Here is a 26,758-nt window from a genome sequence, read left to right as displayed (position 1 = left end):
ATGAGGAGAGAGGTCTTGATGATCCTATGATGGGGATCCTTCCCTAGATGGGGTCTTGATATCCACAAGAGGATCTTCTCCCTTAGGAGGTCATGATCTCCATGAGGAGGAAGATGAGCAAAGCTCTCTCTTTGTCTATCCAATGCTTTGCTATCCCCCTAAATGAGCTAGGTGGGGGGTACTTATAGTCTAGGGGCGAAATAAGAGGGGGAGATGGGTACAAGGGCAAAAGCCCAAAAAGGCACGCAGGCCCTCGGAGGGGTCCGGGCACCTGGTGGTCCAAGGCCCGGGCACCCGGGGTAGACGCAGGGGGCTGGGCGGTCGAGGCCGGGCACCCGGGGGTCCAAAGCCCAGGCACCCGGGTGGCGCTGGAGGCTGGCGCGGGAGGGGCCGGGCACCTGGGGCCGGCTGGAGAGGAGTCCGGGCACCCGGTGGTGTGGGGGCCGGGTACCCGGACCACCCAGGGAGGCCGCGGCTGGAGGGGCCGGGCACCCGATGCCAAGTGGCCGGGCACCCGTTGGTGCGCCCAGGTGGAGGGGCCGGGCACCCGGGGTGTCCAGGGGGTTTACCCTCCCCACGGCCTTATGCCCGGGCACCCGGGGCCCTCTTGTCCGGGCACCCGGGATGTCCAGAGAGTCCGTCCCTTCGCATCCTTCTTCCTTCTCTTCCTCCATGTGGACTTGGTGATCCCTCCATGCTTCCTCGCGATGATCTCTGAAGTACCTAAGAATGCATAACGTTTCTCTTTGAGGTAGAACCCAACTCATATGTGAATCCGGACGAAACTCGAAGAGGAAAGAGTTCACTTCGGTTTCAACGGCGTGTGGTTGAGCTCTCGTCGTAGGTTCTCTCCGTGCTTGCGGTGGCGGTGTGACGTCCATGGTGATGGTCGAGGGATGCTCCGCATCATCTCCCCCCCTTGGGAGAGATCCGTCCACGGATCGTGATCGTCATCACCATGGAAAGAGAGGGCGTCGCCGTGTATAAGTGGACAACCACCAAGCACTTGTCATGTGGAAGCTCGAAATGGTCACTCTCCAATGTCGCACCGTCTTGTGATTCCTTCAAAAGGAACAAGTACAACAAACACTTGGAAAAATAAATGTGGTTAGCGTTAGTGCAAAACCGAGCATTCAAGAGGTGATTCACCAAACAAGTGTTGTCCTCAAGCATAATATATGGTGTGACAAGGGATTGTGACATGTCATGTAAGCGCATAAATGTAGCAAAATCAAGGACATCATGGAAACAAGCATGTAAATGTGAGGTAGTGATGCAAATATGTGTTTCAAGAGAATAAGCATCTACCTCAAGCTCATAGCAATCATGCATAAGACTCTCAATGAACGGTCTATGGTAGGCATAAGAGTCATTCACAACACCAAATAAAATCAAATGTCTAAACACATAGGGCAAGTGCAAGACAATCCAAGCATAATGTGCATAGGGTGTAGTGAAAATCGAATGGCACTCAACACAATAGAAAGAGCAATTGTTCATCATGTGTGAGGCAATCGAATCGACCCTGTGATAAGCAATGGGACATGGCATATGTGAAGTAATGACATTGTTGCAACCAAACATGTGATAGGAGCAAGTAATCCAAGAATTGGATGCAACATGAGAAAGCATAGAAATCAAGTGGTACAAAATAGTGGAGCGAAGATACAACACACTAGAGGAAATCTTGGCAATCATGTCATGTGAGCAAATAATAAGCATAGACAATGCACATGACATATCGCAAGTACGAACACAAAGCAAGATCAATGTATCATCATAGGCATGGGGCACATAGCAAACATGGCAATAACAAGCAATATCTGCAGCAAGCTTGCAAATACACATACACGTACTAGAATCAATCATCATGTGTAATGCAAAGCATGGGTCACAAATGCATGCCAAAGGCATAGGAATGAGCATATCATGCAAAGTGAACATGGCAAGATGGGCATAGAAGAAGTAATGGACCATAGCCCATAGCCAAGTGAGGGCCATGTAGAAGAAATGCGCGAAGTCTTTGCGCGAAGAGAGCGGTGGGAAACACAATCCATGGGATCCCAAGTCATCATCGCTCTCTAGAGCTCGTTTTTTCAACTCGTGGGATTGCGAGGTTGACAAGTATTCATGGGTACCTACACAAAACAAATACAAAGGAAAAATTGTGTGTGCGTGATAGATGTACACATCATCCATTATGATGCATACGTGCATGTGTCGGTTAGCACGAAATATCCAATGCTCAAATAAATGAGATGCGTGATATAGAAACATGTCATCCATCCTGAGAGGTTTGTTGTTATGTATAGTATAATGGAGACTCAAAATGTGTAATGCATCATGAGAAATATTTAGAGCATTGTTATTCATGGAATGCATATGGTGCACGCAATCATGGGAATCATGCAAAGTATGGAATGCATCAAAATCTCCAAATATGTATGAGGAAACTATGGAGGTCTCCTCATGAGCATTCGTGGAAACATCACATTGAGAATATTGACAACATCCAAAACAATGCATATCCGAAGCTAGGTGGCCATGGCATGGCATATGAGATAAATGATGCAAAGGGATCATATCAATATCATCACAAGAAAAACAAATGCCAATAAACATGGGCTTGTCATCTATGCCATATGTGCAAATTGGATTTATTTTAATGGCATATGCATAGTCACTACGATGAGATTGCAAATATGATATATGGTTGATCTCATGCATAGCATATGACAAGTCTAATGGATTGTCAAGCATAATGTGACCAATAGAATTTTCACATGATATCCTATGGAGCATAGCATCACAACTAGGTAATTCGACATGATCAACATCATATTCATCATAAATGGGTGGCATATCGAAACAAGTAGAGGACGTAGTACGTGATTAATCCATAAAGTGATCAACATCATGCAAGCCATCAATGTCAAGAATGTCCACTAGTGGGACTAGAGCATCACCTTCACCTATGTTACCTTTTTCATTCCACTCAAGTGGTGTAGGTGAGGTGGAAAATACCAAATGGTGGTCATCATCATCAACTTGATGTAACCATGTGGGGGGTGCATCATATTCCACCATGGCCATCGTCGTGTCCAAAGGAAGGACGAAGTCGTCGTGAATCGGTGCGTCATCATAAATGGGACCTAGCACCAAAGGAGAAGACACAATAGGGGTAGAGGTTAAGTCGTTAGAAATCATAGTGGCCTCACATGCCCTATCAACAACCTCACTCTCTCTATGTGGTGGTGGCTCACTCACTCCCTCAAGGTAGGTGCACTCAATGTAACATATGGTGGAGTCACTCAAATCACTCAAGTGGTGGTCGTGGTGGCTCTCCTCATATGGGAATTGGGGCAACTCGTCATATATGGGGCTAGTGGTGAAGTCACTCTCACACTCAATATGGAGGCACAAGTCACTCATGTCATCATACGTCGCCGTGGTCGAAGGGAAAATCCCATGCTCAACCATCTCGTAGTCGTCGCCGTAGATGAAGGTCGATGTAGGCGTACTCGTGGGAGGTAGGCGAAGATGTCATACGTCCAAAGGCGAAGATGCCTTGATAACCCTTGGTGAAGATGCCGAAGTAGCCGTGGTAGCCGGAGCTTCCTCTTGGTGGTGCTTGTCTCGCGGTCTTCTCTTGTGCTCATGAAGTTTGGCCGTAGCTTGATGTAGAGCCTTTTGGGACTTGTAGGTGTACGCATCGCGAGAATCTCCATCTTGATGGTGTTGTAGTGCTTGAGCTCGATGACGTTTCGAAGATTGGCCACTTGAGCGTCGCCGCCTTGAAGACGACGAAGGGGAAGAAGACTTGTAGTTGGCCACCATGTCTCGTACTAGATCCATTTGTTCGGCCAACTTGGTGTCGATGTAGTCCCTTTTCCTTGCTTCATTTTGGTGAATGTCGATGGCGAGTCGCTCAATGCCTTGCATTTCTTGTTGTAGTCTCAAGGTGGACGTTTTGTTGAGGTAGTTGTTCGCACTGTCGTTGTCGTGGGACACCGGAGATGAAATGCCTTGCCTATCCATCACAAGACTCGAGCAAATGTGAGTGGAAGAAAGGAAAGAACTAGACCAATGTACCTTATCCAATGTTGAAGAATGATCAATGACCACTCAATAATGTATCAAGGAAATAGCACAATTGGTACCGGATCTTGTCAAATCTCACACCTACACAAGTAAGGCTTATGGTGGAGCTCGGTGAGGATAGTGGCACAAAAATTTGATGCAAAATATTAGCAAGAGTCAATAATGTTGGAAAAGATTCACAAATTCGCAAGTGAAACAAGTAGACCAATAGCAATATGTGGCACACGGAAACACACACACGGATAGATAAATGGGGTCGTGCAACCAACGAATGACCACAAAATGTGGAATCCACGGAAAATGCTCGTGTTGCATAACTCAAGAGACACGCTAGCACGATTGCTCAATAGGCGGATACGACACTTGTGCACAACCTATAATATGCAAAATGTATGAGCTTTCTATCCCAAGTATGCTATGTGTAAGATGTTCCCGGTGTTCTTCTCAAGATGATCCAAGATGATCGGATATGACAATCTTATGTGCAATGCGGTATGATGCTATGGCACTTGCTCACAAGCTTCTTTTCTCTCTTTTGCTTAAAAGCTTATTCTTTTTTTGCCACTTATGCGAAATGCACAAACCAAGATAGCAATTGTGTATATGCGGGAACAATCTTGTGACACAAGGGATGATATGATACCAAAACAATACCAATATGATATGGTATGTATGCAATGGAAGGTGTAGATCGATGATCACTAATGTGCACAAGTAACGTTGCCAGCAATACTCAATGGCTAGTCTCGATAGGAAAGTGACGCAAAATGGGCAAAGGGGTTAACAATGTAATGGCAAGAATGTACAATGATGGGATACCACGATACCAAGATGATATAGAGGTTACTGTTCTTGCGTACGGTTAGGTTGTCAAAATGGTGAAGTGGTCCATGTCGAATCCTTGTCGAAGGTGAGCGGCGGTGTTGTCGATGTCGAACCTTTCGTAGTTAGCCAAAACACCCTAGGAAACGGGAAAAACCGCAAACTCAAAATCTCAAAGGAAAATGTCAAATGGTGGTAGCGGAATGCGTTGGTGGTTCCGGAGTTAGCAATGCGGAAGTGGAGGTTGTGGTTGATGATGAAGCAACCGTCCCTAAGTAGCCAAAACACCTTAGGAGACTCAAGTCATCACTCAAGCAACCACAAATGCTATATGGAACTAAATGGGTTAGGTTGCGGAAAGCTATGGTGGTTTGGCGGATGATATGGTGGATGGCCTATGCAAAGATGCCAAAATGGCAAAATTTTGATGGAGACGAATGGTGTTGGAACCTATCTAGGTGGACGGTGGATGTCAATAGCTACTCAATGAGCTAAAGAACGTCAAAATCGGACTCCGGGGGTGAAAGTTATGGCCGAAATGGTGATGGTGTTGGGCTGATTCTGGGGGGGAGGGCGGGCACCCGGGGGTGGGAGGTGCGGGTGCCCAGGGTGGGCAGGGGCAAACAGCCCGGGGGTGCGGGCACCCGGGGGTTGAGGTGCGGGCACCCGGTAGTGTCGGATTTTGGACAAAAATTGTGGAAAATGCAAGATTTTGGTGGATTTCGTGAATGGAAAGGTGGGGATGTATGGGGGAATGCTAGATCCACTTGAAACCAAGAAAATCCATGGATCAAATCCAACAAAACCTTATCAAACCAACAAATCACAAAAAAAATTGGGGCTATTTTTGGTGGGGAATTTTCGAAATTGGGGAAGAACACAACAAAATTAGGCTAGAGAACAAGATGGGGGGCTCCAATTTCGTGAGAAACCTTGGCTCATGATACCAAGATGTTGTAGGGTGGAACCCTATGTGGAGATCTTTCACGAATTGGAGGGGAAATCCCCAAGAACACGAAGAACACAAGAGAGGGGAAACACTCAAATTGACTAGATCCAATCACACATATGCTAGCTCCAAGAACATACAAGAGGTCACAATGAATCCAAGGACAACAAAGGAAAGATACAAGGTACTAGTTCATCCCAATCCTACGAGGAGAGAGGTCTTGATGATCCTATGATGGGGATCCTTCCCTAGATGGGGTCTTGATAACCACAAGAGGATCTTCTCCCTTAGGAGGTCATGATCTCCATGAGGAGGAAGATGAGCAAAGCTCTCTCTTTGTCTATCCAATGCTTTGCTATCCCCCTAAATGATCTAGGTGGGGGGTACTTATAGTCTAGGGGCAAAATAAGAGGGGGAGATGGGTACAAGGGAAAAAGACCAAAAAGGCACGCATGCCTTCTGAGGGGTCCGGGCACCCGGTGGTCCAAGGCCCCGGCACTCGGGGTAGACGCAGGGGGCTGGGCGGTCGAGGCCGGGCACCCGGGGGTCCAAAATCCGGGCACCCGGGTGGCGCTGGAGGCTGGCCCAGGAGGGGCCGGGCACCCGGGGCCGGCTGGAGAGGAGGCCGGGCACCCGGTGGGTGAGGGGGCCGGGCACCCGGACCACCTAGGAAGGCCGCGGCTGGAGGGGCCGGCCACCCGGTGCCAAGTGGCCGGGAACCCGGGGTGCACCCAGGTGGAGGGGCTGGGCACCCGGGGCTCTAGGGGCCGGGCACTCGGGGTGTCCAGGGGGTTTGCCCTCCCTACGGCCTTCTGCCCGGGCACCCGGGGCCCTCTTGTCCGGGCACCCGGGGTGTCCAGAGAGTCCGTCCCTTCGCGTCCTTCTTCCTTCTCTTCCTCCATGTGGACTTGGTGATCCCTCCATGCCTCCTCACGATCATCTCCGAAGTACCTAAGAATGCATAACATTTCCCTTTGAGGTAGAACCCAACTCATATGTGAATCCGAACGAAACTCAAAGAGGAAAGAGTTCACTTCGGTTTCGACGGCGCGTGCTCGAGCTCTCGTCGTAGGTTCTCTCCGTGCTTGCGGTGGCGGTGTGATGTCCATGGTGATGGTCGAGGGATGCTCCGCATCAGTTCATCTCTGAAATAATCAAACAAAAACTCCCAGTGGAGTCAAAACCTTTACTTTTATCGCTTGGGAACCGCCACTAGCGTGCTTAGCATGGAAGATGTTGATAACTGATGGTCGTGAAGTGAATAATAAGGGTGCATGTCTTAAAATATTATTTATCTCTATTTTCAAAATAGAGTTCTGGCACCTCTGCAAATCACTGCTTCCCACTGCAAAGGGACTTTTTATTTACTTTTATGTTGTGTCATCACCTTCTTAAAACAAGCGCCAGAAACTAAGTAGAGCACAACTATCATGATTTATGTATTGTGTGTAGCTAATGTTGGGTGCATCATGACTGGATCTTTTCTACCATGAATTACAATGTTTAGTCGCTGCTTGAACTTTGGAGGTGCTCTGCATTTATGTTTTGCGGTCTCAGAAAGGGCTAGCGAGATACCACTATTGTCATATTATATCATGGTTGTTTTGACAACGTGTTTCCGTTTGAAATATCTTATTATTGCTCGCTAGCTGATTATGTCATTGATAGAGTTAATATAATCTTTAAATGTTATTGTCGACATGGTTAGTTATAATGCTGGCTGAAAACCTGGGTGCTGTTTAAGCTTATTTATGCAAACAAGAGCAAAAGAGTTCGTAAAAGTTTTTCTTTCTCACTTTCAGTTTATCAACTGAATTGCTTGAGGACAAGCAAAGGTTTAAGCTTGGGGGAGTTGATACCTCTCCAATGTATCTACTTTTTCTCACGCTTTTCCTCTTGTTTTGGACTCTAATTTGCATGATTTGAATGAAACTAACCCCGGACTGATGTTGTTTTCAGCAGCACTACCATGGTGTTGTTTTTATGGAGAAATAAAAGTGTGTTTGTCGGGATCTGATGAACTTTGAGTTTATGATCAGATCTATGTTTTTATCCATGAAAGTTATTTGAGTTTCTTTTGATCTCTTATATGCATGATTACTTATAGCCTCGTATTTATTCTTTGAATCTTTGGTTTAGTTAGGCCAACTAGATCGATTTTTCTTGCCATGGGAAGAGGTGCTTTGTGATGGGTTCGATCTTACTGTGCTTGATCCTAGTGATAGAAGGGAAACCGACACGTATGTATCGTTGCTATTAAGGATAACAAGATGGGGACTATTTCTACATAAATAGATCTTGTCTACATCATGTCCTCGTTCTTACTGCATTACTCCGTTTCTCCATGAACTTAGTACACTAGATGCACGCTGGATAGCGGTCGATGTGTGGAGTAATAGTAGTAGATGCAGGCAGGAGTCGGTCTACTAATCATTGACGTGATGCCTATATAATGATCATTGCCTGGATATCGTCATGATCATTTGAAGTTCTATCAATTGCCCAACAGTAATTTGTTTACCCGCTGAGACGTCTCCAACGTATCTATAATTTTTGATTGTGCCATGCTGTTATATTATCATTCTTGGATGTTTTATAATCATTTATAGTCATTTTATATCGATTTTTGGTATTAACCTATTGACATAGTGCCAAGTGCTTGTTGTTGTTTTCTGCATGTTTTTTTACATCGCAGGAAATCAATACCAAACGGAGTCCAAACGCAGTGAAACTTTTTTGAATTTTTTTGGACCAGAAGACATCTAGTGGGCCGGAGAAGCGCCTGGGGGGTGCTCCGAGGGGAGCACAACCCACCAGGGCGCGCCAGGAGGCCCAGGCACGCCCTGGTGGGTTGTGCCCACCTCGGGTGCCCCCTGAACCGACTCTTTGCTCTATAAATACCCCAATATTCCAGAAACCCTAGGGGAGTCGACGAAAATCAATTCCAGCCGCCGCAGAGTCCAGAACCACCAGATCCATTCTAGACACCATCACGGAGGGGTGCTCATGTCCATTGGTTCCTCTCCGATGATGCGTGAGTAGTTCTGTGTAGCCTATGTGTCCGTAGTTAGTAGCTAGCTAGATGGCTTCCTCTCTCTCGTTTTATTCTCAATAAAATGGTCTCTTGGAGATCCATATGATGTAACTCTTTTTGCCGTGTGTTTGTTGGGATCCGATGAACTTTGAGTTTATGATCAGATCTATCTTTTTATCCATGAAAGTTATTTGAGTTTCTTTGATCTCTTATATGCATGATTGCTTATAGCCTCATATTTGTTCTCCGATATTTGGGTTTTGTTTGGCCAACTTGGTCTATTTATCTTGCAATGGGAAGAGGTGCTTTGTAGTGGGTTCGATCTTACGGTGCTTGATCCCAGTGACAGAAGAGGAACCGACACATATGTATCATTGCTACTAACGATAAAACCATGGGGTCTATTTCTACATAAATAGATCTTGTCTACATCATGTCATCGTTCTTACTGCATTACTCCGTTTCTCCATGAACTTAATACACTAGATGCATGCTGGATAGCGGTCGATGTGTGGAGTAATAGTAGTAGATGCAGGCAGGAGTCGGTCTACTAATCCTGGACGTGATGCCTATATAATGATCATTGCCTGGATATCGTCATGATTATTTCAAGTTCTATCAATTGCCCAACAGTAATTTGTTCACCCACCGTTTGCTATTTTTCTCGAGAGAAGCCACTAGTGAGAACTACGGCCCCCGGGTCTCTTTCTAATATTATTTGCCTTTGCGATCTATTTTATTTGCCTTTTATTTTCAGATTTATTAAACCAAAAAATACAAAAATACCTTGCTGCAATTTATTTTATTTGGCGTTCGATCTATCAATATTTACAACTCTCTCACGTCTGTTTGCCTATCTTGGGCACCGCTACCCGAAAGGGATTGACAACCCCTTTTACATGTCGGGTTGCGAGTATTTGTTATTTGTGTGCAGGTGCTGTTTACGTAGAGTTGCTTGGTTCTCCTACTAGTTTGATAACCTTGGTCTCATCACCGAGGGAAATACCTACCGTCGCTGTGCTGCATCATCCCTTCCTCTTTGGGGAAATACCGACGTAGCTTCAAGCCGCATCAAAAGGAATTTCTGGCGCTGTTGCCGGGGAGGATCTTCAACATCTACTGGGTTTCTAATCACAAATCTCATCTCCTCGCAATTTATATTATTTGCCATTTGCATCTCGTTTTCCTCTCCCCCACTTCACAAAAATTTGCCGTTTTATTCGCCCTCTTTTTTGTTTGCCGTTTTCTTGTCGGATCTGTTTTTGTGTGCAATCTTGTTGCGTAGTCACCATGACTCAAGAGAACACCAAGTTGTGTGATTTCTCAAATACCAACAACAATGATTTTATTGGCACTCCTCTTGCTCCTCCCACCACTAGTGCGGAGTCTTGTGATATTAATACTGCTTTGTTGAATCTTGTTATGAAATATCAATTTTCCGGTGCTCCTAATGAGGATGCCACGTCCCATCTTAACACATTCATGGAATTATGCGATATGCAAAAGAAAAAAGATGTGGACAATGATGTTTGAAGATGAAATTCTTTCCGTTTTCCTTGCGTGATTCTGCAAAAATTTGGTTTTCCTGTTTGCCTCGCAATAGTATCGATTCTTGGAACAAGTGCAAAGATGCTTTCATCACTAAGTATTTTCCGCCCGCAAAAATTATTTCCCTTAGAACCCAGATCATGAATTTCAAGCAACTTGAACATGAGCATGTTGCACAATCTTGGGAAAGGATGAAAATGATGTCAAGGAATTGCCCAACTCATGGGTTAAATCTTTTGATGATCATACAAATTTTTTATGTGGGGTTGAATTTTGTTTCTCGTAATCTTTTAGATTCCGCTGCGGGTGGGACTTTTATGGAAATTACTTTGGGTGAAGTCCCCAAATTTCTTGATAATATCATGGTGCTCGACGGAGATGGCCGTGGAGGGGTTGATCTTGAGAATCCATGTGTTGTTTTTTAGGGCCTCCCGCACCTTCCAATTTTTTCTCATGGAAGCCTCAAAGATTAGTGGGGCGTCATCCTTTGGCTTGGTTCCATGTAGCCAAGGGGAATCCCAGAAAGGTGTTTTGGCCCCGTTCTCCACGGTAATGGTAGTTGAGGCATAGAAGAAATATAGGTCCTCCTCGTCACATGGATTGCCCAATCCGACCCACATCTTGTTTGGCTCCGTCCATTCAAACCATGGCCATCTCAGGCGTTAGGCACGAGCAAATTTGTCGGTGTTGAGGACTCCAAGACCACCATACTCCCACGGGCGGAAAACAACCTTCCAATTTACCTTGAACTTTGCACCCGTGGTCTTATCCGATCCGGACCAAAGGAAAGATCGTTCCAACTTGTTCACATTTTGCAAGATGCTCGGTGGGACGACCAACAAAGTGATGAAGTAGACCGCGAGGGAGGTAATGACAGATTTTACTAGTGCTGCACGCCCAATGGTCGTTATGTTTTGCCCTTCATAAGTAACCAAATTACTCCAACCTTGTCCTCGAGAAATTGGAAGTCCGCCTTCTTTAGCTGCCCAACGGATAGGGGGAGGCCCAAGTATCGTAGAGGGAAGGACGCTCTAGTTGCCGGCAAACTTTGTACAATGTTTCCCAAGATAACATTATTGCACCCAATGGGCACAACGGAGCTCTTGTGAAAGTTTGTGCATAAGCCGGTGACCTCCCCAAAACCACGTAAGATCCCCGAGAAATTGTCAATGTCTTTCTTGATAGGAGCCATGAAGACCGCGCGTCATCAGCATAAAGGGAGGTCCGCACCATGACGCCTCTTCCTCGGATCTCATGGAGCAATTTCTTTTGGGCTGCCAAAGTCGAGAAGCTGTTGGAGCGGATCAATGGCAATGACGAACAGCAGCGGTGAGAGCAGATCTCCCTGTCGAAATCCTTGGCCATGCTTAACGGGTGGGCCGGCCACACCATTTAAAAGTACCCTCGATGAAGAAGTGCAAAGTAGTGTTGCGATCCAATTACGAAACTTGCATGGGAACCCTCGCCGGCGTAGAAGATCAAGGATGTACTCCCACTTGACCAAATCAAATGCCTTGCAGATGTCAAGCTTGAAAAGAAGAGACGGTGTCTTGCATTTATGAAGCCGACGGGCAAGGTTGCGAACGCACATGAAGTTATCATGGATACTTCTCGTCTTGATGAATGCGCTGTGGGCGTTGGAGACTAGTTTGTTCATGTACGGGGCTAGGCGGATGGATAGCACCTTCACGAGGTTTTTGGCAAAAGCATGAATAAGGCTAATAGGCCTAAAGTCGGCGATCCCCTCCGCCCCCTCTTTCTTGGGCAAGAGCACAATGTTTTGCAAAGTTGAGCCAATGGAGATTGGACGTGTGGAGGGAGTCAAATTAGTGAATTGCCCTCATCACGTCGTGCTTAATTATTTCCCAACACTTCTTGAAGAATATACCCGTGAAGCCGTCTGGCCCCGGCGCCTTATCACTTGGCATGCCGTTTATTGCCTCTCGCACCTCCGCCTCGGTGATGGGAGACTCGAGCTCGTGCAAATCCAACTCATGAGACTCCAGATTAAGCTCCTCCCAATTAAAATCTTTTGCGCGTGTGGATCCTTTCTTCATGACCTCACAGAAGTGGTCATGTATTAACTTCTCTTTAGCTTCATGGTCAGTGAACCATCCCTGGCCATGCTTTAGCCTATGGATATGGTTCTTTCTCCTCCTTGCATTGACTCTGCGATGGAAAAACTTTGTGTTGGAATCCCCTTCCTTGAGGTTAGCGATTCGCGCGCATTGCTTCTTTCGAGCCCTCTTAAGCACAACCAAGCTTATTACCCTCCTCTTAAGCCTAGCCCTAAGGTCCAACTCGTCGTGAGATAGTTGCCGGTTTTCCTGCGCGATGTCAAGATGTAGGATCACCAAGAGGGCCGCGTGAAGATGGACCTTTGCTTTAGAGAAAAGCCCCCTACTCCACTCAGAGAGGTGCCGCCCCACCTTCTTGAGCTTGTGAAACAATATTTGATATGGCTCGGAGTGCGGGCCATGCTCGTCCCAAGCCTTGCTGACCACCTCCATGACTCCAGGCATGGAAACCCAGAAGTTTTCGAACTTGAAAGTTTGAGGCCTCCTTGGCCCCTTGTCATCGGCGAGGAGAAGCGGGCAATGGTCAGAGAAGGATGAAGATACGACGTGGAGCATGTGGGTGCCGAAGGTGGCGGTCCACTCAGCGTTACAGAAGAACGAATCATGCTTGCACAAGGTCGGGTTTTCCCTCTCATTGCTCCAAGTGAACCTTCTATTTTGTAAGTGGATTTCTTTTAGCTCACAGCTCTGTAGCGCCGCCCGGAAACGGATAATTCGACTTCGATTAATGTTCCTATTGTTTTTGTCCCGTGCACGATATATTTGGTTGAAATCGCATGCCATGAGCCAAGAGATACCGGCAGGCGGTTTTTGGCCAATGAGCTCCGCAAAAAAAGCATCCTTGCGAGAAGAGTCGGTGGGACCGTAGACGGTGGTGAGCTTGTATTGTACGTTGGAGTCACGGATTCGGACCATCGCGGATAAGCAGAAGGTGGCGGTGTTGATGTCAACCAGATCCACCATCTGGTCATCCCAAAGCAGGAGCATTCCCCCTCTCGTGCCGTCGGCCGGCCTTTGTGCAAAATTGCGCAGTCTGTTTCCCCCCAGGAAAGTGGCCACGAAAACATTGACATTGTCGAGTTTCATCTCTTGAAGGCACGCGATATGGCAGGAAGAAGAGGCGATGGTGACGCTAACAGTGGCCCGTCTATCCGGAGATTGCGCGTGTGTATATGTTGAATTCAGTGGAGATTGAAACATGTGAATGCAAATAATAGTAAACCTAATATTCATGTCTAAATTAAGTGTAGATTGTAAAATTTGAATCGGGGACCATCCATAGCTTCTGTAATTCATATCACAAGCTTCTGATGAAATACGAGCCTCTCCTTCCTCTGGCTTAACACTGACGGTTGCGAATTTGTGGTGACGAGTTCCATCACCAACAATGGCTCGCTCGGTTTTGGCGTGGCTGACCTCGACGCCGTCCAAATGGCCCCCTATATTCTGGTTTAGTTAGAGGGCTGGCTTTTCCATGTATTGTCTTGTCCGTTGCATGTAGATCGGTCGTGGCTTATTTCTATTTTTTTCTTTTCCATGTATTGTCTTGTCCGTTGCGTGTAGATCTTATACACTGTTAAAAGGAGTAACACTAGTGTTGCGTGAAAAATCTGCTGCTCTTCTGACTGGTGATTAACACTCGAATACCAGCTAGAGTAACAGAATACTCACCGTGTTTCGATGGGCGTTGTCAGGTCAAATATCCTGCTCTTCCGATGCGTCTTGTCAGGTGAAAACATTCTGTTACTCCTTTCAGCGAAAAGAAGGAACTAGTGTTCCTGTCTTCAGTTAAAAAAACCTCCAATTTCAGGCTTCAAATTAACACAAACATAATTTGGCATCTCAAGCTGTTTCGACCTCCCAGCAACGCACATATGCACACCTCAATCAGAGCAAAAGGATTCAAATAGCACTGCAACGCCTTGGCACATAATTTTGCCGATGCACCTTCGTGTCAACAAAACAACTCTATAAGTACACTGCAAGACCAAGTTAGAGGAGGACACATCAAATTCTAATGCATTCTTCTTTCAAACGACAGAGGTTTTCCACCGCATTGGTGATGCAATAATATAATCGGCCCGCTCGCCGTATCACATACGGACCAAGAGAGATCCGCCGTTCCAAAGCAATGGATCTTAGAAATACCCAAAGCAGCGCCAATCTAGCAAGTTCATGCTCATCCAAGCTACAAGATCTACAACAACATGCAATACACCAACCAAATCAAACAGCACAAACTTCACCAGTATATTAACTTCATCAAACGAATCTTCAGATTCAGATTCTAGAATAATAGCACTTCTGCTTCATAGTAGCATCTCAGGGATTTATAAGCCTGCCTGCCATCGCCGACACCTCAATCAGAGCCAAAGGATTCATAGTAGCATCTTGATTTCGCACAATTGCTCCCATCCTCATGTCCTTCTGTCAGCATAAAAGAAGGCATCTATGTTAGCATTTAACTGCTATACTGCATTCTCAAAATATTTTTAGTCAAATGTACCTGAAGAACTTAGATTTTTGTCCTTTCTCCTGAGTGTACAATGCGCACGTGCATCTGCAAATGGTATCACAACAGCAGGGAGGAACCAGCGTGCAGCAGCATACCTTCCCCAAGAACCACCGACGGGGCGCTGAAACAGCACCTTCCGCTCCTCCATGGAGTAGACGCCCCAGGTGACGTAGGAGTACTCGTCAACCTCACCCACAAAGTAGATGCAGTTGCTCATGCACCCGGGCACCTCCGAGGCGCGCACCGTGAACGATGATTGCTCACTCACGAAAAGCGCCCTCTCAGCAGCAAGCCTCTCCACTTTCACCCATCGTGACACCTCGACATCCAGCCTGTACACCTCAAAGCCACCGATGGTATCACGGCATGTGGGCTGTCGTGGTGCAAGCACCGGACCGACAAACAGGACCGACCCTTCCGACTCGAGCAGGTGGGAGTAGCAGAGGAAGCGCCCGCGGATCAGGGTGTACTGCTCGAGAATGCTCGGCGCACGGAGCTTCTTCAGGCGCCACGGCGGCGGCACGCGTGTGTCCACGCTATAGGCGCAACCCCGGAATTCCAGCGCGTAGAAGACGCCGTCTGCGTAGGCCATGAGATAAATGTTCTTGAACTCTTGAGAAAGCAGCTTCCGCTGGCGCCACTCCTCCGTGCACCAGGAGAGCAAGACGTTCCTCTCGGAGTAGTCGTGATCGAAGATCGCGTTGGCGCCGGCGACTGTCCTCACCTTAGCTCCAGTCCCGAAGGGCGCATACATGTCGCTCTGGAACGCGCCGGTGAGGGGGTTGACGAGGAAAACGCGATTGCCGACCGCGAAGGAGAGGAGGCCGCAGGGCAGGGCGCCGGATAACTTAAAGTTCATGCCTTTCGGGTCGCGGACCGCGGAGGGCAAGCGGGCAGGGGCCACCAGCGACGGCGAGCCCTCCTCGTTCACCGGCAGGGAGTAGATGGCCCCGCGGTGGCGGCGCTCCTCCTCGGGCGGCAGCATGAACCGGAACGGGGACTGGCTGTGCACATTGGCGAGCTTGAGCGCGAACAGGTGGGGGGTGGGTCTCGCTAGCCGCTCGGAGACGGCCGCCGCCCAGGACTTGCAGACGACGGCGAGGCGCACCGAATCCAGCGGGCTGAAGTAGCCGAGGATCTTCTCAATGAGGTGGATAGGGTGGGCGCCGATAGTCCCGCTCGCCGCATCTCCGCCGTCAGCGGGTTCGTGCTGGACGCGGATGTTGCTTGACAGGGTGGCCGTGCGTTTGATTGGCTCCATGTGGGAGCGAGAGTAGGAGAATCCGGGGGCGCCGGCGCCGAGGGAGGGTGGAGGCGACGCCGGGGCTGGAGGCGGCGTTGGCCGGAGCGAGACGAGAGAGGTGAAAGGGGATCGGGGAGGAGGACGGACGGGAGCCAGGGTTTGGACTTTGGAGCGGGGGGTTCCGTGGTGGACGCAGCGGTTGGGCCGGGTCGGGCTTTGGACACGGGCTTTACCGAAAGCTTGTGCAAGGAGAGGAAGTTGATTTTTTTTTTCATGTATATAACACCTCTAAAGAGGGGGAGTAACTAGTTAACGAGCGCTCCTTCGGGAGCCTCGCAACGATCAGCGCCACTTGGCGCGCTCTCAGCCATTCGCCACGTGTCGCGCTCTGGACGCTCCTTTTAGATTTTCTTTTATTTTTCGCACGCGTTTTCGGCTTTTTAAATTGTTTTTTTCCCTTTTTTTCGACGTTTTGGTTTTTCCCCGGTCTTTCTTAGCGTTTCGACTAAAAAAAATTGCGCGAAAAAACGCATTAATTTTTTTTCTTTCATGAAAAGTCATTTTTTTTCACGAGAGGCACAGTTGTGCTTTAGCGAGAGTCACGGCCGTGCCTTTCCGAAACGAAAAAAAAGCGTTTTCTGTTTTTTTCTTTCGCAAAAGTCACGGTTTTACTTCCGCGAGAGGCACGGTTGTGCTTTCGTGAGAGTCACGGCCGTGCCTCTCGGAAAGGCAAAAACAAAATGCGTTTTCTATTTTTTTTCTTTCGCGAGAGTCACAGTTTTGCTTCCGCGAGAGGCACGATTGTGCTTTTGCGAGAGTCACGGCCGTGCCTCTCGGAAAGGGCAAAAAAATACGCGTTTTCTGTTTTTTTTTTCTTTCGCGAGAGTCACGGTTTTGCTTTTGCCAGAGGCACGGTTGTGCTTTCGCGAGAGTCACGGGCGTGCCTCTTTCAGAAAGGGAAAAAAACGCGTTTTCTGTTTTTTTTTCTTTCCACGAGAGTCAGGGTTTTGCTTCCACGAGAGGCACGGTTGTGATTTCGCGAGAGGCACGAACGTGCCTCTTTCGGAAAGGGAAAAAACCGTGCTCCCGGTTTGGTTTTTTCGTCCGGTTTTTTTCGTGAAAATAAGTTCGTCAAAACCAATCAACATGGGATCTAGTTTTGAAGATCTCAACGCGAGGAATCCAATGGTGAAAACGGTTTGAGATTTGGACGCACGGTTTAAGAGATAAAACGTTTTGAATAAACGAATCTACAGAAAAAGGGAAAACTCCCAGGTTGCGACAAGTGGTGTGCTGCATGTGCACCACTTGTCGTGACCTGGGAAGATGGAGTGTTCTTTGCAACGAGTACTCCTTAATTAGTGATTTCGCTAAAGAGGGGTATAAAAACCTTGAAAGAGGAGCAGTAGGTTCGTGCATCTCTCCTCCCACACGGGAGTTGGTAGCGTCGCCTCACCTTTCACCAACACTATATTACGACTATGAGCGTCTGACATGTGATGTTTCACCTCAAGCGCAGCTAATTTGGGCCAGCCTATTTGACACGTGTATTAACTAAATTAAATATATTGGCACTTTTCCAAAAGAAACATCATGCATTAACGTATTCGAATTAAATCTTAAGAAAATCTAAACTAAATCCAAATTATTCTTGTCTTCCTCTACTCATACCCAAATCAAATTGGGATCTTACCAAAACATCAACTGTAATCAAAGTTGGCCGGCCAAAATGACGAGTTTATTTTTGTTTTTTCTTGATGTTTATTTTTTGTTTTTTCTATAACTAACCTATTTTTTCCGTACGTAATCATTGTTTGTTTTTCGCAGTCATTTATGCAAAAAGCGCATATATAAGCAAGGCCCTGCCTGATTGCTGCTTTGAGCCCGATTGTTGCTTTAAGATATTACTCTTTGAATTATTAGGCTCTTTTAGTTTGGAAACAATCAAGGAGACATATTGGCAATAATAAACAGAGAAAAATAAAAAAAGATGGAAAAAGACAAGTTTGATTCGGCCGATAGAGATAATCCTTGAGAAAAATTATAGTGAAAAGAAGGAACGTAGAATTTCTTGCTTTATTTGGCCAACCCTTTTGCATCATAGTTTTATCCAAGGTTTGTTAGTATTGGTGAAAGAAATCAAATAGAGAGAAGGCAAGTCTCGGTGGGCTACCCAATTCTGAGCCCAGGCTCAGATGATCCCGAATCTCCCCCATTCATTCGCATGTGGATCAGCGCCCTGCAATGTATTCCGGTTTTGTATTCAGGTACTAGTATTGTTTTCGATCAACGCGCGTGTGCTGGTGCATTTATTTCGCTACGCGGAACAGCGGTATTGGACACGACCTAATCATTTTTCTGTACGAGTCTGAGCCGTCCCGAGGTCGCCAGCTACATGGAGGAAAGAAGTAGTTGAGCAGCACTTCGTAGCTGCAGATTCGAATATCATATTGAGTATTCCACTTTGCACAAGAAGGCGGGATGATTTCTGGGCATGGAATCATGAGCGGAATGAAATTTTCACTGCCCGGTCTGTGTACCGAATGCTAGTCGGTACTAAGAAGAGGAGCGAAGATTGGCTTGAAGGTAGAGCCGGTAGCTCAGATCCTGGGGTAGAAGGGAAGGCTTGTCATCTTTATGGTCCGTTCAGGTTTCGGAAAAAATATGTAACTTCCTGTGGAGATTGGCTAGGCACTCGATTCCTACTGAGGATGTGCGTCTTAACAGGAAGATGGCGACAGATGACAAATGTCAGATGTGTGGAGCATATGACTCATGGTGACATTCTCTCCTGGAGTGTTCTATGGCTCGATGCGTTTGGGCCTTAGCCGATGATGAACTTACTGACTACATGCAAGCCACGAGGGAGGGAAATGTCAAGCTATAGATTTTCAATATGATTGGGCCTTGCCACAGGCATGTTTAATCAAAGTGGTGGTAGCAATATGGGCAATTTGGACTGCGCGGCGGAAGGCCATACATGAGGGGATTCTCCAGAGCCCACACGCCACTCATTCTTTTGTTAATTCCTTCATTTCTGAACTTGAAACGTTTAAGTTTGCTATGCAGGCTCCGGTTCAGCAAGGGAGTTCATCAAATAGAAGAGCTGACACTAGTGCTAGGCCCAGGTGCTGGTAGACCATTAGTACCGGTTGGTAGCACCAACCGGTACTAAATGTTTGGGGGGGGTTGGTTTTAATTTTTATTTTTCCATTAATTTTATGTTTTCCATTTAATTCTTTTTTGTTTGCTGGTATTTTACGATACTACATATTGTACACGTTATGCATATATATAAATAGATTTTCTCGTAGAACCGATCATATATATATATATAATCGAATGTCTCACAACCACCATTAATTATTCACACATACACATGTATATATATATACAATTTCTCCTACATGTTGCCTTGGTGCCTTCGGAGCACGATGACAAGTGGTTCATCGGGGCGGTAGCGGGTAATAGTATTCTCCTTTGGGATCTATGACCTGGTCGAGCAAAAATCCCGCTATTTCCTCTTCAAGTGCTCGTATGCGCTCCTCTGATAGGAGCTTGTCCCGCACCTTTTTGAACTGTTAAGAAGGAGATCAATATGCATGTGTATTAGTTGTGTGACTAGATATCGACAATCATGTAAGATTTGTGAATAGTGTTCTGGCAAACGTACCCAGTCCTGTCTATCAGATCTGCTCCTTTCGGACGCCACCATGCGAATGTTCTCGCAAACGTAGTATGCACACACTTCAGTCCCGGCGCCTGCTTCAGGGCCTTTACGACAATAGAATTTAATCAGATAATAATTAATCAAGCATGTTAATTAATTAATGGTATTGAAACAAGAATTAAAGAGATGGTAGCTAGCTAGCTAGTACTACTTAATTACTTACCTTGGGTCGATACCAACATAGCTTTTGTCGCCATTTTCCTGGAGTCACCTTGATGTACTTTGCCCAAGCCCTGTCCGCCAGCAAAGAAAATTAATAAAGGGGTTATTAAAAATAGTTCATATCAGGAAATGACGAACTAAATAGGCCGAGATATAGTTAATAATGATTGAAATAACATGTCGACTATCCCCTTCACGATGCTGTAGTCACTATTTTTTTTAAGTAGTGAGTCCAGTACTTCAACTTTTCCTTCGTCAACTTTAATGTCTAACAAGATCCAGTGGAAGCTGCATGCGCATACGTTTGCATGTATAAATTAAGCGGGCATGTGCATAACACTAATCAACTATAATCCTAAACCCTATACACTTATTAACATCTAGCTAGTAAGCAAAAACAGAATTTGTAGTACAAGACAGTGTGACTCACTCGAAGTTGTAAGGAAGTAGTATATCTTCATTGCTATTGAGGCGCTTCAAGAACTCTAGCATGCATTTCTCTACATCTTGTCTACACCATTCCAATTTCCATGTGTATTCATTAACGGTATTTGGGTCAATGAACCCAATGCCATAGCGTCCAGCTTTTTTCATTTCATACATCTTCATCCTGCATAATACCACAGAAAAGAATATATAGTGAGGATATATAATTACAGGTAATTAATGATCAATCAATGAGCACTCGAGCTAGCTTGAGACTTAAATTACAGAAAGAAATCACTTACAGACAATAGCAACTGACGATAGATTTGTCGAGTGCATCTTGATTGAATAACTGAAATAGTTCTGAATACTCAATGGCCAGAGCTTTTTTATGGAAGTAATGGTCTTCCTCGACTTGCACCATGAGGGACTCTCGATTGGAAATCTTGGTAATTTTCATGTACCAATCATGCAATTCATACATTCTCATTGGGAGGTTCTTGACCTCCTCGGGCTCGACCAAAGGTTGGCCCCGGACATATTTCCGTTTTATTTCCTCCTCTCTAAGCGGAGGCATGGGCTCGATCTCGAGGAGTTGTCCAACAGTGATCTTGAGCATTTCAGCCTGCATTATATGCTCCTCGGTTATTACCACATCCCACAGCTCGGGAACGTAAACGGTTTGCCCACAATAATATTGGGCGCGCGTACTCTCATGTGTTGTTGGCACAACAAGCGGGGGGGGGGGGGGGTCGATTGCGCCGCCTGTTCTCCCAGCTGGGGAACGATTTTCCCGCATTTTTTGACAGCTGCTTGTTGGCTCGAGCTCGAGCTTGCTTCTTTCTGTAGTCGTGCTCGATGTGCCTTCTTGATTTGGCGCTCATAGTCCGAGTCAACAGGCTTGGGAGCTGGTGGTCTAGCCATACGAATGAAGTGGTCAATCTTTTCCTCAGGCACTTTCTCCCTCGGCGGTGTTGCCGGATTCGGTCGAAAATGAGCGTCCACTTCCGCCCGCATTTTTGCATCGTTTTGCTCCTCGGTCATGTCGTAAGGCCTCTGAGGAAGAGGAGCGAGGCTGCTTGGACCATATTTATATCGCTTGTCTTCGCCTGTACTTTCTGTACTACCTCGACTCGTACCGCTACGCACCATAGATGCGGCGTGTCTCTTCTGCGATTGCTTAGGCGGCGGAGACGGCTGACGTGGCTTAGTTGGAGCAGGAGGAGTGCCTGACGCTGTGCCGGACTTGAAGCAGGAGGTGTGGCCTGTCACGGTGTCGGACTTGAAGCAGGAGGTGTGGCCTGACGCTGTGCCGGACTTGAAGCAGGAGGTGTGGCCTGACACGGTGGCGGACTTGGAGGAGCGGGAGTCTGCTGACACGGTGGCGGACTTCGAGGAGGAGTCGGCAGACGCGGTGTCGGTGGACTTCGAAAGATGATGCAATCCTTTTCCCATAGGATGAAACGATGCATGGCCTCTCCCAGTGTTTGCTCGTCGTCACCTCCAGGAATGTCAAGCTCTAGCCCCGAATATGGGCCCACCACCTCATCAACCAAGACACGAGCATAGCCCTCTGGAATCGGGGCGCAATGGAAGGTTGCTTCGGGGGTAATTGTAAAAGCAACGGCGTTCGCCACCTTCATGGATATGTTCTTCATTTTATAGTGTAGCTCACAGTTAGTGTTCTCTATGATGTCATCCACAGGGTATGTATCCAGCAGTGCGTCGCCCGGGGCGGAACCAACGCTGCTTCTCGGCATGGATGGGACGGTGCTATCAAATGTTGGATGATCATCCGCTTGCTGCTGCCGCTGCTGAGACCCCCTTTCCTGGCTAAGTGAGTCGATCTGCTGCTGCTGGTGCTGGAATTTGAGTGCCAAGTCCGCGTGCCTTGCTTCTAGGCCTTGAAGGCGTTCCGCGTCCTGCTTCCTCTGCTCCTCCTCCAGCTTCCTCTTCTTCTCCTCCTCCATCTTCTTTCTTGCACGGGTCCCGTAGTCGTCGTTCCATTCCGAAAAGCCCTCATACCAGGGAATAACGCCCTTGCCTCGTGTTCTTCCCGGGTGTTCAGGATTTCCCAGGGCGCGCGTAAGCTCGTCGTTCTCTCTATTGGGCGTGAACACCCCCTTTCGAGCATCTTCTATTGCGTCAAGTAACTTTTGTTCTGCTCCGTTTAGACTTGCCTTCTTCGAAACCAGGCCTGTCTTCGGGTCCAACGCCCCCCATGCGCATAAAACCAAGTTCTGCACCTGGGGGGCCAGCTCCTAGTAACGGAGTGACCCCTGCATCCTCCATCTCTTGCTCAGACTTATCCCACTTAGGCATTGCCACCGAGTAGCCACCTAGACCCAGCCTATGGAACTGCGTCTTTTTTGCGGCATTGGCCTTGTTTTTTCTCGACCGTTCCTTAGATAATTCTGATTCCTTGAATTTCACGAATGCGGGCCAGTGTTCTCTTTGCTTCTCCAGTGTTCCCTTGAATTCTGGAGTCTTCCTTTCTGCAGCGAGGTAGTTGGCCCATACAATTTTCTTTTGGGTGTTGAATGCAATTGCCATCTTCTTAAGAGCAGGGTCCTTGACTTTCTGCACATCTGCATCAGTGAAATAATCTGGTAGGGTGAAATGTTCCATCAGAGATTCCCAAAGCTTTTGTTTTGCTCTGTCGTCGACCCAAGTAACATCTGGGCGTTTAGTTTTTGGCTCTTTCCATTCTTGAATGGAGATCGGGAGTTGGTCCTTCACAAGAACTCCGCACTGACGAACGAACTTGCTCGCAATGTTCTTAGGCGTGAGGGGTTCGCCACTAGCTTTGATGGAATCGATGTTGTACTTTACACCCTCCTTCAACTTTTTGCTCGGGCCGCACTTTGTCCTGCTGTCTGTAGAAGCAGATTTGCTCGATCCGGAGGGCTGAAAGAAGAAAGATCGATTCGTTAATATATCTTCAAATAAAAAAAACATGTGATGATCACTAGATGCCTGCTTGTATAAATATACCTCGCCGGTAGTCTTTGTTATTTCAAGATCAACATTGTATTCGTCATCATAATCATTGTCTGCATCATCATAATCATAATCATAGTTCATGACTTCATCAGCTCGGTCATCGAGATCGAATATCTTATCATCACCCTCCCCGGTATTGTTCAGATATTGGGAGCCGTCATTTGCTTCATTCAGATCATCTGGCCTGCTAGGGCTGCGTATGATCTCGAACAGGGCCTCTTCTCCCTCTTTGCCGGTATTGTCCACCATAGCTTTTATTTAACTAATACAGAAGAAATATAAAACAATTTAGTATTCAAATTACAATGCATGGATGCAATCAATAAGGAAAAACTGAATCATATAGTACATAATATGCATCGTCTCGAATAATATATAATCTCGAATACATCTTCTCGAATACATCGTCTCGAATAATATATAATCTCGAATACATCACTGGCTAGGTAGCTAATAAAGATCGAATACTATAGAAGAATCTAGGCCACTCGCGGTTCCTGGGGCACGGGCGGTGGACACCCAAAGACAAGGAACCATCACAGGATCATATCTCCGGTCATCTGCCCAAAGAACCCGCCAGGTATTGGAGAACCTGATGTCCATAGCAACCATGTAGCGATGGACGTGCTCGTCCTCCTCCCTGACACGACGACGCACCACCTCCGGCGGGGCCGGCTCCCTCTGCCCCGAATGTGGCCCACGCGAGCGCCACCAAAGGAGATCAGGATCGACGACGGGACCCGAGGCCGGGTTCCTCACCAAGCGGCGCGCCCCTCCAGGTAGCACCTCCCAGTGCCAGCCCGGCGGAGCCCAATCCCGGACATGGGTCAGCCGGACGTCGTCGCGAACGGGTCGACGGCGAGGATGCGGGCCGGGCATCATGGAGAGCAAATACTATATGCCCGCAAAAAGTAACATTTTTTAAATGATTGGATTGTGATAACCAAAATTCTATATGCAAATTCTAACAATTTGACATTAATCTAATTCATCTAACTAAAACTAATTCTAAAATTTCTAACATTTCTATATATATAACTAATATTTCTATAACATTTCTAATATTTCTATAACTAAAAAACAGAAAAATTGCTAACATTTCTATAAATTAAAAACAAAAAAATTTGTAACATTTCTATATAACTAACATTTCTATAACATTTCTAATATTTCTATAACTAAAAAATAGAAAAAATTTGTAACATTTCTAATAATATTTCTATAACTAAAAAACAAAAAAAATTCTAACATTTCTATAAATATTTCTATAACTAAAAACATAAAAATTACTAACAATTTTACAACTAATTAACAATGTGTGTGTGTGTGTGTGTGTGTGTGTGTGTGTGTGGACATGGCGGCCGGGGCAGGCGCTCACCGGCGAGGCGAGGCGACGGGGGGCGGCGACGGGGACGGCGACGGGCGGCGATGACGCGGATGGCGACGATGGGGACAGGGACGGGGCGGCGACGACGGGGACGGGGACGGCCGGGGCGGCGACGACGGGGACGGGGCGGCGACGACGGGGACGGGGCGGCGACGGGGGCGTCGACGAGGGGTGGCGACGGGGGCGTCGACAGGGGCAGCGACGGGGGCGGCGACGGGGGGCGGCAGGCGACGGGGCAGAGGAGAAGAAGCAGATGAAAACTGACGAAATTTCTACGTGCTGCTTATATAGGATGGGCCTTTAGTACCGGTTGGAGCCACCAACCGGTACTAAAGGTCAAATTTGGCCAGCCCAAGCGGCGGGAAGCGCACCCCTTTAGTACCGGGTGGTTGCACCAACCAGTACTAAAGACCCCCCTTTAGTACCGGTTGGAGCCACCACCCAGTACTAAAGGGTGTGCGCTGCCAGGCGAGGGGCGCAGAAGTTTCGTCCCACCTTGCTAGTTGAGGAGCGCCAGGACCAGTTTATAAGCCCCGACGCGGGCACTGCATTGAGCTCCTCTCAATAGCAGGCCTTCTGGGCCTACCTCTCCTACTCTGCCTGTGGGCCTACTGGGCTTGCGGGCCTGCATCCTGGCCCAACTACAGGTTGGGTTTCTAGTCGTATGCAGGCCGCTCTGGCCCAGTAGGTGGGCTTTTTTATTTTCTTATTTTTTTTTGCTTTATTTATTTTTGGTTTATTTATTTTTGAGTTGTTTTTTGCTGTATTTAGAGTTTCTTTGGGAATATTTTTGCTTTAGGTACAAAAAATTACAAACTTTCTGTTAGTGCCGGTAGTTTACAAATTTGAATAGTTTACATTTTGAATTATTTGAAATTTGTGTGAATCACTAGTTTGTGAATAACTTAACTTTGAAAATAGATTTTCAGTGATTCTTTTTTCTTATGTTTAATATTAGTGTGTTTTATTATTATATTCAATTTGGTAATGCTTAGGCTATTTAAAAAATGAAATCCCTTTGTAACGGATGAGTTTTCGTCCGAAACCCTGATACTTCGAAAGAGATTGTCCATTTTATACACGAAGTGCATCCAGTTTTTGCGGTAACCCTCTCTACTTTTTTGCACATGCTATGTGGGTGAAATTATGATACCATGCCAACTTTCAACCTTTTCTGAGTTCATTTGAAATGCTTTTCAATTTCAGGGTCATTTAGCTGGAAAAATCAGTAAATGCATGAAAGAATTTGTTTGCACGTAAAATTTCTTCGCGTTTCAAATGCCAAAACACATAACTACCCTAACTATTACAGAGATTCCCTCCTGGGTGTGAAACACAGAAGAAATTGATGATAGTGAAGCCGATCACATCCCAGATCTTTGGGTGTGAAACTTTTTCTTCGCGTATGTCCCTTTGCGCCGTAGCCATGGAAAATCTTCATCATTTAACTGGATGCTCGGGTCAATATTCACTGTGAATGGAGCAATTTCATCAAACTTTTCATAATCTTCTGACATGTCTGTCTTGTCATCCACTCCCACGATGTTTCTCTTCCCAGAAAGAACTATGTGGCGCTTTGGCTCATCGTATGATGCATTCGCTTCCTTATCTTTTCTTTTTCTCGGCTTGGTAGACATATCCTTCACATAGAAAACCTGTGCCAGATCATTAGCTAGGACGAATGGTTCATCTGCATACGCAAGATTGTTGAGATCCACTGTTGTCATTCCATACTGCGGGTGTTCCGTTACCCCATATCG

The 26,758-nt window shown here is 46.7% G+C and overlaps 2 protein-coding genes across 2 annotated transcripts; both read right to left on the bottom strand.

Moving 5' to 3' along the window:
* Positions 1–12,280: 12,280 nt before the first annotated feature.
* Positions 12,281–13,618, bottom strand: LOC141025733 (uncharacterized). The gene has a single exon (XM_073501652.1). It carries the CDS (start codon positions 13,616–13,618, stop codon positions 12,281–12,283), a length of 1,338 nt encoding a protein of 445 aa, XP_073357753.1.
* A 1,142-nt stretch (positions 13,619–14,760) lies between these two features.
* On the bottom strand, positions 14,761–16,402 carry LOC123494581 (putative F-box protein At3g25750). Its single transcript, XM_045230510.2, has 2 exons — positions 15,039–16,402; positions 14,761–14,959 (listed from the first exon to the last, which is right to left on the bottom strand). Exons 1-2 carry the CDS (start codon positions 16,306–16,308, stop codon positions 14,892–14,894), a joined length of 1,338 nt encoding a protein of 445 aa, XP_045086445.1. The 5' UTR covers positions 16,309–16,402; the 3' UTR covers positions 14,761–14,891.
* Positions 16,403–26,758: the final 10,356 nt, after the last annotated feature.

Source organism: Aegilops tauschii, chromosome 6 (assembly GCF_002575655.3).
Source record: "Aegilops tauschii subsp. strangulata cultivar AL8/78 chromosome 6, Aet v6.0, whole genome shotgun sequence".
Lineage (NCBI taxonomy): Eukaryota > Viridiplantae > Streptophyta > Magnoliopsida > Poales > Poaceae > Aegilops > Aegilops tauschii.
Note: the sequence above shows the minus strand (reverse complement) of the source record. Positions and strands in the feature narration are given on the sequence as shown.

Coding starts and splice junctions, on each gene's coding strand:
- LOC141025733 (XM_073501652.1), bottom strand. CDS start 13,618: ATGAAACTCGACAATGTCAATGTTTTCGTGGCCACTTTCCTGGGGGGA.
- LOC123494581 (XM_045230510.2), bottom strand. CDS start 16,308: ATGGAGCCAATCAAACGCACGGCCACCCTGTCAAGCAACATCCGCGTC. Junction 14,960..15,038: donor CAAAAATCTAAGTTCTTCAG/GTACATTTGACT, acceptor TTATGCTGACAG/AAGGACATGAGGATGGGAGC.